Genomic DNA, 12,236 nt, shown 5'->3' with positions numbered 1-12,236 from the left:
AAAGGTCTATACAAGTATCGGCCGTTTACACTTTACCATTTGATCAAAATATATTTTGGCTGTATATTGTAGCACCCATTTTATCAGAAACTGGAGAGCTCATTTTAATTGATTGGTTTTGTTGCAGATGTCTCTGCATAGTTCACACATTTTCAATAAGGTTGAGGTTGTGCCTTTAGAAAGGCGATTCAAGAAGCCCAATGGTGGCCTGCTTTTTCTAATCCAAAACCAGTTTTAAGTGTGTTTGTGATAATAGTCCTCTTGAAACACCAGGCCTGTCTCAGGTTTCAGCAATCTGACCCAATCTGTCATGCTCAGGTGAAATTGCTTTGGATGCAACAAAAAAACCGCCAAGTTTCAAGCATATTCTAAAACTGGAAGAGGTTGGAACTATAGTGTCACTTGTATTACGCAGTATTACAGCATCGTGGACAAGCCTAATGTTTTCTGGAGAAATGTTTTATGGACTGGTGAAAAGGGATTGAGCTATTTATCCACAATGACAAGAAGGATGTTAAGAAGAGGCAAGGTTAAGGTATCAACCTGGTTAAATGTGCAGCTGAAATTATGCCAGATGCTATATGGTCATAAAAGGCATACAGTTCCTCTTCATCTCGCTAGCACATTTATCTGAATACTAATTGGGGGGTATGTATACATATGAGCTTGAATTTACAATATTTGACCAGATGTTAGAGATTTTCCATAACATATTCAATTGTGTCGTTCCAAAGTAACTGAAGTTATATGTTGTGCCATTATTCAAACCTTTTCAAAACCTTTTTTTTTCTTTTCCTCTATATTGTTCACATGTATGGCATGAATTGAAGGAATATACTGAGATAATCTTTCTTCATACCAACACTGCCATGTTCACTAGTCACATGTTCTTCTGTGTGGGCTCCTGTATGCCAACATAGCATTCATGTCCATGCTCCTTCACCTTATACCATTTTGAAGCTGCAGCGTCTCCATGGCTTTATTCATTTTTCTCTTCACTAAAGACAAGCAGGTCATTGAGTCTTCTTTGCTCCCTACACCTCCTACCTCCTAGTTAATGCATAATGTCAGGAAAGGTGCTATGTAAGCGGGGTTTTCAGTATGTTATTGACAAACTTGTGTGTAGGTGAACAATGTTTGTGCTGACTGTGTTTTGTTGTGATGTAGTGTTCAGTCAGGGGGATAAAGGCACTTCCTGGTACATCATCTGGAAAGGCTCCGTGAATGTGATCACACATGGAAAGGTAATTCTGTACACCGCTTTCAAGTTACTATAGATTTTAAGCTAATTTTCAACTATTAAAAGATGTGCCATCCACATGTGACTGGTGTTCATACAGGGCATTGTGACCACTCTGCATGAGGGTGAGGACTTTGGGCAGCTAGCTTTGCTGAATGATGCGCCGCGTGCCGCCACCATCATCCTGAGAGAGGACAACTGCCACTTCCTACGTGTTGATAAACAGGATTTCATTCGAATCCTCAAGGTTTGTCTGACAGCCTCATAACTTCATGTGAAAGCACCATGGCAAGACATGTCTATTGTCGCACATACAACAGACAGACATTTATAGGTGAACGATAAAAAATCCACAAACAAAACTGTAATTTTTGGCTCTGCTCTCCAGGATGTGGAGGCTAACACGGTTAGACTGGAGGAGCATGGGAAAACTGTCCTGGTGTTGGAGAAGAGTGCGGACTGTAATGCACAAGGGGGAGCTGCAACCAACAGCAAGTGAGCCACACTTGAATCGTCCTCTTCTAAATCATTTGTTTTTACCTATTCTTCCTATATTTACGCATCTGCACATACTGTCTTGTCCTTTCAGCCTAATCAAAGAAAATGTATCTGATATCATTACATGTTGATAGCACAAGTGGGTTAACAAACACTGACATGCACACTTTCACAAAACAAATCCTCTAAGATGACATTATAGTCATATAAACTTTTGGTTTTAATACGTAGTTTTATTTGATATGTTGAACCAATTGTTTATATTGCAATTCAACATCTGTTGAGTCAGCAGAACATTGTTGAAGTTTTTTTGTAAATCATTTTTGAATCCAAATAAAATCCCCTCTTCAGAAAGCAAGTTTCTATGTGTACATGCTTCCAATGGCACCATATTGGGCACAAAGCAACTGATTAGAGTTCTTTTGAGGACATCCATTTGTATTTTCCTTGTTTTTTCCTCTTTATCTCTTTTGTCTTAAATGTGTTTACTTGTACACTGTACAGCTGCACTAAAATGTTTGAGATGTATGTCAGAACACTGCAAGGATTTCAGGATCATTTGCCAACCATACAGCACATGTATGAGGAGAAGGGAAGATATTGACCTCACTTTATCATCAATGATCTCTGATCATTTCAAGCTGTGCTAGTAAAATAAGAAGCTGCACAAGTGTGACATGAGTAGAAAACTAATCAGATGAAAAATTCAAAGAGAAATTTAAACACATTGGTACTAGCTGAGGTTATAAAGATAATAATTAAAGGTTTGCTTCAACTGCACCATATATGGTATTTTGTATCCTGGTTTGGGGTAAATGTTTTCAGTGTAATTTAAATGCTTTAAGATATATTGACTTTATGTCAGAAGGCACTGATCCACCATAATGTTTTCTAATAAAAGTTCAGTTATTGTGCCTTTTGTAATATCATCAACCCAAATGTAAATTATTTTTGCCAAGATAAAAAGCCCTACACATTACCAAACGGTAATCTCTACTAATTGCATTGAATAAATTATTTTAAAAAGATGTTAAGAATTTTAAAACTACAATATCACACCTAAAATTCCTGATTAACCAACATGTACCACAATGCAGCAGTGCAATGCATTAAATAACTATTCAGGTCTTTCTGTCATCCTCTTTGCAGATATACAGTTATGTCAGGAACACCTGAAAAAATCCTAGAACATCTACTGGACACATTAAAGCTAGATTCCAGTGGAAATGGTCCTATAGGTGAGAAGCAGGCAGACACATCCCCATGTTTTTCTGTGTGAGTGAATCCAGATGCTGGGATACAGCTGACTGTTTGATTAACTAACTGTTCTCGCGCTGCTTGTCTCCCCTAAGATCCCTGCGTAAGCGACTTCCTGCTCACGCATAAAGTCTTCATGCCGTCCAGCCAGCTGAGCTCAGCTTTACAGCATCAATATCCTGACCACTGTTTTCAATGTATTCACACTCAACATCATGCTGCATCGAATAATGATGTTTCCTGTTTAACAACTGCTATCAGTGTTAATTAAGTGTTTTTGTGTTAGACCCTTAACCATCATTGCACTTACCAGGCAGAGTTGTCTAAAGGCTCAGAGCAGGAGAAGACTGCTTGTGTCTTCAACACCAAGCAGAGGGTAGTGAAGCTGATTGCCCAGTGGGTGGCGCTGTATGGCTTTCTGCTAAAAGAAGAGCCAGATGTTTGGAACTTTCTGGAGGTGAGATATCAGGCTCAGATTAACTAGGTTTTATTGAATTAAAATTTTAAGTACAATCAGTTTCATTGATGAGTTTTACTATTTAAATAATTCTCCTATTGTTTGTGTTCTTGGATCAAGCAGAGACTGAAGAAGGAGGTTGCAGCTGAGTACCGTTTATCCAGCATACTAAAGGAACAGTTTAGAGAAAGAAGAAGAACAAAAGTGTAAATATTTTCACTTCATTACTGCCATTTTTACACAAATCTAAATTTATAAATACTAATTAAAATTCTGCAACAACATTTTCTCTTTGTGATAACTTGGCAGGTTGGAGAATGGCTATCAGTCACTGAACAGGGTGAGATTTTTTTCATAGATGCTGCCTTATGTTGCCTAGTGCTAGTGGTCAGTCTGACTAGAAAAGCTCTAAATAAATTCAGTCCATTTACCATTTTGCTGTGAGATGACTGATTATTAAAACACTTTAATTTCTGAATTTCTCTCTTTTCTCATTGGTCACTGAGTCATTTTGTTCCAATCGACAGAATCAGCCGTTTGATTGGTTTTCAAGCTGTGAGGAGCAAGCTGGGAGACTACAGCCAATCAAAGCACAGGATAAAGGTGCGTAATGCTCTGGATTTCAAATCAAACAAACAGATCAACCAATCAGTAAAATCAGTGACAATGTAGTGTACGTTGCACCTTTAAGGACTGCTTTGTTTATATACCTTCAAATGTTTTTAAAATAATCATGCAAAAGTTTCTTGTTCATTGTTGATTTGTATAGAAATAAAGAAAATGAAACTAAAATGTCATTTTTCTCCCCATATCCACTATATTAGAGAGATTATTATTTATGCATTTTATACCAGTTTTTTTTCTCAAAATTAAACATTTTTTTTTCTTCTCCAAGTCACACCATCAGCTTTAGTGTTGTAAGGATTATGATTATTGATTAATTAAAATTCATCAAGAATTATAATTTAAAATCATAATTTGAAAAACATCTATTTCTTAACCAAAAATCATTACTTACAAATAGAAATCAGAGATGTCCTCTGGTGTTGTGATTATGGGCTCAAAGCTCTTTAATAATTACAAATTATTAACCAAAACCACCAACTGTCACTGTTTATTCAACCGCTTCACCGAAGGTGGGGGAACTTCTACCTTGTTTTGACAGATAAATCACTCTTTCACAAAATAAACACAAACGCTTCTCTTAATTATATATATGAAGATTTATTGAAGCCAAATAATCCTGATATACCATTATTCTGGTCCAAAAACCTTCACCTAACTAACAAGCATCATTCTACACAAAGGGAATAAAATGACTACCTAACAATAATAATAAAAGAAAAATATATATGCGGATTTAGTGTCTATGAAGATCAAACCAGTAGTTTTATGGACAAAATATGTAATTTAGGTTAAATGGAAAGAGATCCTCCTGTTTTGTTGATGTCTCATCGCAGCCATCAGCTGATAAAACGGTGGAGCCACGCCCCTTTAGCCACTATCAGCTGATCGCTCCAAATCTTGACAAAGATTTGAGGCGGGAACTCAGTGGAAAATCTCCAGCAATAAAACTGGAACAAAGAGAGGTCGGACGAGGCCCAGACCGCAGTTGCTTTGAATGAAAAACTTTTAAAAGTCCAACTTCTAACTCCTGGTTGATTAGAGATCAGCCAGACAAACATTAACCACACACAATTCAGCAGCGCTTGCACAGCAAATCAAAACGCAGCGCAGCATAACATATTTCAATCGGTATTGAATGCAACAAGTTAATACCTGAGATTAAACTACTGGTGATCCTACATCACATTAACTATGCCTTATCCTGCCCAGACCTCTAAATGCACCTATCCGGTTTACTATGAAAAGAACAACATTACTTTGAGGTTGATTTCTGCTCTCCACCGGTCGAAGAGGGATCAGGTCTGAAGAAAAAGGAGAGGAGGGGGATCACACTTCCGTGATCAAATTAAAGGAAAAAACGGTAATTTCTCATCCGGGTGTGGGCGTGGTCTTCGATCGGTAAATAAATCTCCTGATCTTCTCGTATCAGACAGATTTCCAGCTTTCAAGCTCTTCCGGGAATGGCCTTGTGGAGCAAAAGTTCGCCTGCGAGCTTTTGTCTCTCCAGAAATGCGCCTCCAATACGCTGTCCTGTGAGACAGGCGGGAAATGGCAACGAAACTCTGCATCTCAGCCGGTTTATGCTCCCAGTGACGTCAGAGCTGCAACGTCTGTTGAGCTGCGTGTGTCAAAATGTGTGACCAAAATGGATGACCCCAACATCCCCCCAAGGTTCGAAGGGTGTGATTCATCGCAGTCTTTGAAGCTACTGGGTCCATCCATCATAGGAGCTGAAACTCAATGATCCATGATCCACGAAGAAGCAAAAATAAAAAATAAAAATACTGTCCCTGTGTTCCTCTTGGCAGGAACGGGAGTTCACAGTTCAGTTTGTTTCTCAAAGGCCTATGACTGGGCAGAACAACGTTAGCCTGGGCAGGACTAAACTGACTAACTCATATCCGTCTCTGCCATTCAATGAGAAAAATACAAAAACAATACATTCACATCAGCATCACATTCTTTTGGTCATCAGCTCTGGTAACCCTGAGACAAAGTGAAACAACCATAAAAAGAAAGAAGGAAAAACAAGATAACCAAATAATGGGGTCATAGCTTAGTCGTCCAATTCCAGTCAGGCACGGGAATCAGCCTGTGGCATGGGCAAAGGTAGCGCTACGCTCCATGGGTCAATAAATGTGAAGGAGTCAATCCTGGTTTCTAACCAACTATGCAGTGTGTTATCTTAACAGAATCCAATGTTTAACATGGGTTTAGGTTTAAACAAATTAGCTCTTTCAAATGATGATGGGATTTAACATAACTTCTGTTTCTGAGACATTTTAGATCGGAAAAAGGAGAGGAAAGAAAAGTAATATAATAATAAAGGAACTGCACTACTTGGGCTATCAGCCAGGTGTGTTTGTGGAGGTTGCAAGGTGTCTGCTGTGGTGGACTTTAGGATTTTCTCTACTAAATCCAGCAGAACTCGGCAAGTAGGTATCTGTGCCTCGGTGGGACTGTCTACTGATGAACCAACCTCTCTTAATAAGACTTTGCATGCAATCTCTGGCAACATGTGTGTCCATTAAATCATTCTTAATCACTTCTGTGAGGGTCTGCAGTGCCTGCAGAGGGTAAATGGAAAAATAGAGTGCAACTTGCAGTTTAACACTGTGTATACCTGAAAGGTAGTTATATTTTTAACAGTTCCTGCTGGAGAAAGTTGTTAGTCGTTAGTGCATGTTAGTGTGAGTTTATGAAACATGCACCTCTTTAAACTGGTCCTACGCACTGGTCTCTCCTTTCCCGGACATGGAGACAAGCTCCGTTCTTGGGGAGGAGAGTTTGATGTAGAACTTTATCTGGTTCAGCAAAACAGCTACAGCTGGGATGACAGTGTCATTTGGTGCTGACTTAATAAAGCTGCATGTCACAGTTAGGAGGAATGTGTTACCTCCTGCTAATTTTGGAGCTGGTTCGACCCAGTTGGTCTGAAGGTGGAACCAAAGTAATGTAACCCCCCTTCGCTGAAGCGGAGGTTGACCGATTGGCTGGGATGGTTGAAACTGGCAGCAGGTTAAGCATCCTTGGATGTAGACCTGAGTGTCGTGAGACGTTGGAGGCCAGTACGCCATCTGTTGGAGGGTGTGGAGTGCAGCTTTGTAGCTCCTATGGCCTCCTACAGGAGAGTAATGGGCGTAGGATAATGTGACCACACTCTGGCTGTCTTGAGGAGAGGGCGGAGCCCGTCTGCTAAAAGGAGTGTGTGGCTGTGTTGTGCCTCAGTTAAAAGGGGATCTTCTTGGCACAAGCGGTCATACAGCTCTCTCCCAGTTGATAATTTCTCTAGCCAGAAAGCTAGAAGCACTTCTGGTATGAACATGGTTTCCAGGTGTACATCTTCCACCAATTTGGGGTTGTGAGGTTTCACACCTGGGTTCTTTAAAGAGTGAAGAAATGATGCATGACTGCATCTGGGAAGAGTTTTCTGGGTGGCTGCGTGCAGCTGTGTCCCAGAGGTGCCCATGTCTGGCACCGGCGAGGGCCTGAGAGGTTCTTTGGACTCCTCTAAGCTGGCAACCTGGTTTGTCACCAAGGATGGTTTGCTGCTTGCACCCAGTGGTGTTTGCACCTCCGCCTGGACCCAGAGTTGGTCCTGGTGGCAGTCAATGAGTGGGGCCAGCCTGTCCAGCAGGTCCTGGCCACCAAGGAAAAGCTCTGTGTTCAATGTGCACATATAGATAGGGTGTACCAGAGTCATGTCTTTGAGTGTGATGTCCATCTCCACCCAGCTGGTGCTGCTTACATCACAAGCCTCGGCCTGAAATGGTTTACTGAGGAAGAGCATGGCTCTATTCACCTCCTCAAACAAGATTGAGCCCATCAGGTTGATATCTGATCCTGTTTTAAAATGGAAACTCAGTTTGACATGTCCTCCTATACTGGTGAGACAGTATAGGTAACCTGTATGTTCATTTTGGTTCAGTTTACTTAAGAACAGTGGAAAAGTGGTTTGTTGTGTTTCTCCTGGAGAGGTCCCAAGGGGTTCTTGGAGTTTCCCAGGATTGTCTCCCCATCCGTGCAGGTAGACTCCGATGTCTGTGGAGACTGGGTCCACGTCTAGTCGTGCTGGTGGGGGTTTTGGATCCGGTTTCACCAGATGGTCAGCTGCCTCTAATGATGGTGGAGGTTGGGCGCTTGCCTGGCACACTGCTTCTGTCAGAATCTTGCAGAAGGCATCCTTCATCTCTCTCCTCAGGTTCCATCCTGCATGTTGACTCCAACCTTTACCATCAGGCTTACCTTTGGGCCTCACGTGATGGTCAGGTTGTCTGTTCGACCGGAAGTGGTCCAGCAACTTTGACTGTGGCTGGTACTCAGTACCACCCCCCCGGTCCAGCTGACCAAACATACATTGTTCCTTTAATCTGTTCTTAACATGGGTTCTGTTTGAAGGCATTTCTCTGCCTTCTAACACAAGACTGTCACCTTCTGTGTGCACCTGTAAAACTCTAACCTCTCCTTCTGATCCATTAGTAGGGCTTGCACGTGTTTCCCACGCCATCTGAGCGTATTTACGGATCTCCTGCATGGTGAGGGTTTTTGTTTTACAGTACATAGTAACATCGTAACGTACGGTTTCATGAAGGTTGTGGAGGAATAATGATTTAAAAGCATGTTCCTCCTCTATGCTGGGAGCATTACCACCTTGGAAGTAGGCGGCTCTCAGGCACTGGTAATACTCTCTGGGTGCTTCGCTTTTCTTTTGCTGGATAGCCAAAGTACCAAGTGTTGTGGAGGCCCGGTCCGTGTACACAGAATATTCTTCCCTCAAAGTTTCACAGAGGGTTGAATAACGGTCTCGGACTGCAGGGGGCAGGCTCTCCATGAAAACATGAACGCTCCTGGATGTTGTCTTTCAGATGAGCTTCAACTTTTCCTGTGCTGATGGGCAGCACAGGTCTAAAAGGCAGCGTTCAACCCCCCTAAGATAATCATCAATGTTTGATTCCTCATTATTAGGGTCAAAACGCTCTATGCCTTGGGCAAGAGACTCAAGTTGGCGTGTGCACGATCCACTCTCAGGGATTGGTGCTGGCCCATCTGAGTCATCATCTGAAGGTTCACTCCTGCTGCATCCCTTGCGTGTCAGGGCATCACGCTTCACCCTTGGGGGAGGCACTGGAGGCTGCTCATGGTACAATGGTGGGCCCTGTGCTCCCGGGAATCGGGTCCTGGGCAGCGGTTGAGGGCGGCATGAACCACCTGAGTCCCCGAGACGGCTCTCATGTCGCCTTGGTGGAGATGAGGGATCGCAGAGCTGGGTCCTGCAAGTCATGTGTGAAGGCTGCTCGCCCCTAAACCTTGAACCATTTACTTCTAGTGAGTTCACCGCCAGGTATTGTTCATGGCTGTCTACTACAGTGGGGTAGTGAATCTAATCTGCCTACTCATACCTGTTCTGGGCTCTGTGGATGTGTGGGCAAAACCACAAGCTTGGGAAGGTTGTCTCTGGGGAGCAGCTTCTACGTTTTCCAGCTCTGAGTGGAAGGTTCTCTCAGGGTGTTGCACGTGTGGCTCAGCTTCAGAGGTTTCAACCTGTGAGACAGGATTTATCTCCACCCCCCAGTCCTCCGGGGATGGGGGTGTATCCTGGCTACGCTCAGCTACCTCCAACATTCTGGCAGCTTCCAACCTCTTTTCCACTTCTAACAGTTCGCACCTAGTTGCCTCTGGTGTCTGCTAAGTATTATTCAGCATAAACTGTAGTTTAAAACGCTGGTCAACTTCCAACTTGACCCTTTGCTGATATAAAAGAGTGAGCTGTCCTAACACATCAGCCACCTGTGTGTCTGTTGGTGGGTTCTTAATGACCTGGAGCAATTCCTGTATCCTTGCTTCACAATCCTCAATGCTATAATCATTAAGAGCTTTACGCTCCTTTGATAACAATAAAATCAAAGCTCCAATTGGTTCCTGTGCCTGCATTTCTGTGGGGCCCTCCTGACTCACATCTCCAGTTGCAGTCTGGGATGTTTTCTCCATCTTTGGCCAAAATGCACAACAACAAACAAAGCTGTTCAGCTATGAATGACCACTAAAATTACCAGTAGTAACAGACTAAGCTGTTTAGTTTTGAATGATCGCTAAAATCAATTAGCAGCAACACAAACAGACTAAGCACTCAGCTAGCTGTGTGATTCATATATATATATATATATATATATATATATATATATATATATATATATATATATATATATATATATATGTATCTGTATAGGTTTGCTTAAAATGGGCACACAGGTTTGACCGTTCAAACTGTGGCTTACCCAGGTCTATGCTTTAATGGAAATAAAAAGCAAAACACACAAAAAATGTTTTGAAACAAAACCCAAATTTTAAAATAAAATTTTTAAAGTGGGATAAATAAAACTAAAACATTCAACGCTATTCTTAGCTTCAAATTAATATTAGTGATTCATACTATGGGTTATTTACTTTCTTGCAGGACCTACCAAGTTAAACAACTAAAGTTAGTTATGCGAGTCCGGTTAAAACATGCTTCACACGCACAAGAAAACCCAGCAAAAATGCATAAATTTCAGAGCAGAAGTGGCAATGAATGATCAATAACTTGATTTTAGCTCAAGCTATGTCCTTTGATCATCGGTGATGGGATCATCTGCCTGTGTTAATAAAACTAATCAAATTAGTTAAATTCTGTGGCACCAACTGTAATTCTCACTAGTGACCACAAGATGGCACTAAACGCCTGTCTGCAGCGGAGAAAATCCTGTTGCAACTGTAATTCACTCAATGGCCACAAGACCGTAGTGTTGCTTCCTCCCTGACTGGGAGAGTGTTAGTTGTAGCTGTAGTTACACCAACGGCAGATAGTAGGATGCCTCCTACTGTGCCAGAAATTTTTGGTTGCTCTGGCAACAAGCTGACTGCCAGCAGGGGTTGCTTTGACAAGCTGGCAATATACGTTGAATTTCCCCATAAACTACACAAAACATCTACCTTGCGTCCACAAAAGCACCTTAGAAAAACTATTACTATTAGGAGTATATTATTACTTCTCTGCAGTAGAATTGAGCCAATATTAGTCAAGATACCTCCTCCAGCTTACAACTGCAAAATTTTACCAAATCTCACAACAGAGTTTCCAGGATCTCACAAATGTGTTACTTTGTGCAACAGTGGTATCTGTCATTTTAAGGCCCGTCTTAGGGAATGCCATTTAATGTAAGGATTATGATTATTGATTAATTAATATTCATCAAGAATTATAATTTAAAATCATAATTTGAAAAACATCTATTTCTTAACCAAAAATCCTTACTTACGAATAGAAATCAGAGATATTCTCTGGTGTTGTGATTATGGGCTCAAAGCTCTTTAATAATTACAAATTATTAACCAAAACCACCAACTGTCGCTGTTTATTCAACCGCTTCACCGAAGGTGGGGGAACTTCTACCTTGTTTTGACAGATAAATCACTCTTGCACGAAATAAACACAAACGCTTCTCTTAATTATATATATGAAGATTTATTGAAGCCAAATAATCCTGATATACCATTATTCTGGTCCAAAAACCTTCACCTAACTAACAAGCATCATTCTACACAAAGGGAATAAAATGACTACCTAACAATAATAATAAAATAAAAATATATATATGCATTTAGTGTCTATGAAGATCAAACCAGTAGTTTTATGGACAAAATATGTAATTTGGGTTAAATGGAAAGAGATCCTCCTGTTGTGTTGATGTCTCATCGCAACGATCAGCTGATAAAACGGTGGAGCCACGCCCCTTTAGCCACTATCAGCTGATCGCTCCAAATCTTGACAAAGATTTGAGGCGGGAACTCAGTGGAAAATCTCCAGCAATAAAACTGGAACAAAGAGAGGTCGGACGAGGCCCAGACCGCAGTTGCTTTGAATGAAAAACTTTTAAAAGTCCAACTTCTAACTCCTGGTTGATTAGAGATCAGCCAGACAAACATTAACCACGCACAATTCAGCAGCGCTTGCGCAGCAAATCAAAACGCAGCGCAGCATAACATAATTCAATCGGTATTGAATGCAACAAGTTAATACCTGAGATTAAACTACTGGTGATCCTACATCACATTAACTATGCCTCATCCTGCCCAGACCTCTAAATGCACCTATCCGGTTTACTATGAAAAGAACGACAT

The 12,236-nt window shown here is 41.2% G+C and overlaps 1 protein-coding gene across 5 annotated transcripts in view; it reads left to right on the top strand.

The window, feature by feature from the left end:
- rapgef3 (Rap guanine nucleotide exchange factor (GEF) 3) overlaps nucleotides 1–12,236 on the top strand; it is a 54,499-nt gene that overhangs the window by 32,141 nt on the left and 10,122 nt on the right. For 4 of the 5 annotated variants that reach the window (XM_047362578.1, XM_047362568.1, XM_047362573.1 and 1 more), the window contains 9 exons: nucleotides 1,168–1,244; nucleotides 1,341–1,487; nucleotides 1,629–1,735; nucleotides 2,888–2,976; nucleotides 3,091–3,169; nucleotides 3,302–3,452; nucleotides 3,573–3,658; nucleotides 3,762–3,792; nucleotides 3,980–4,055. In XM_047362578.1, coding sequence (XP_047218534.1) covers nucleotides 1,168–1,244; nucleotides 1,341–1,487; nucleotides 1,629–1,735; nucleotides 2,888–2,976; nucleotides 3,091–3,169; nucleotides 3,302–3,452; nucleotides 3,573–3,658; nucleotides 3,762–3,792; nucleotides 3,980–4,055 — 843 coding nt within the window. The remainder of the gene's footprint in view (nucleotides 1–1,167; nucleotides 1,245–1,340; nucleotides 1,488–1,628; nucleotides 1,736–2,887; nucleotides 2,977–3,090; nucleotides 3,170–3,301; nucleotides 3,453–3,572; nucleotides 3,659–3,761; nucleotides 3,793–3,979; nucleotides 4,056–12,236) is intronic. The other variant, XM_047362562.1, reaches the window with a different exon arrangement.

Source organism: Girardinichthys multiradiatus, chromosome 1 (assembly GCF_021462225.1).
Source record: "Girardinichthys multiradiatus isolate DD_20200921_A chromosome 1, DD_fGirMul_XY1, whole genome shotgun sequence".
Taxonomy (NCBI): Eukaryota; Metazoa; Chordata; class Actinopteri; order Cyprinodontiformes; family Goodeidae; genus Girardinichthys; species Girardinichthys multiradiatus.
Note: the sequence above shows the minus strand (reverse complement) of the source record. Positions and strands in the feature narration are given on the sequence as shown.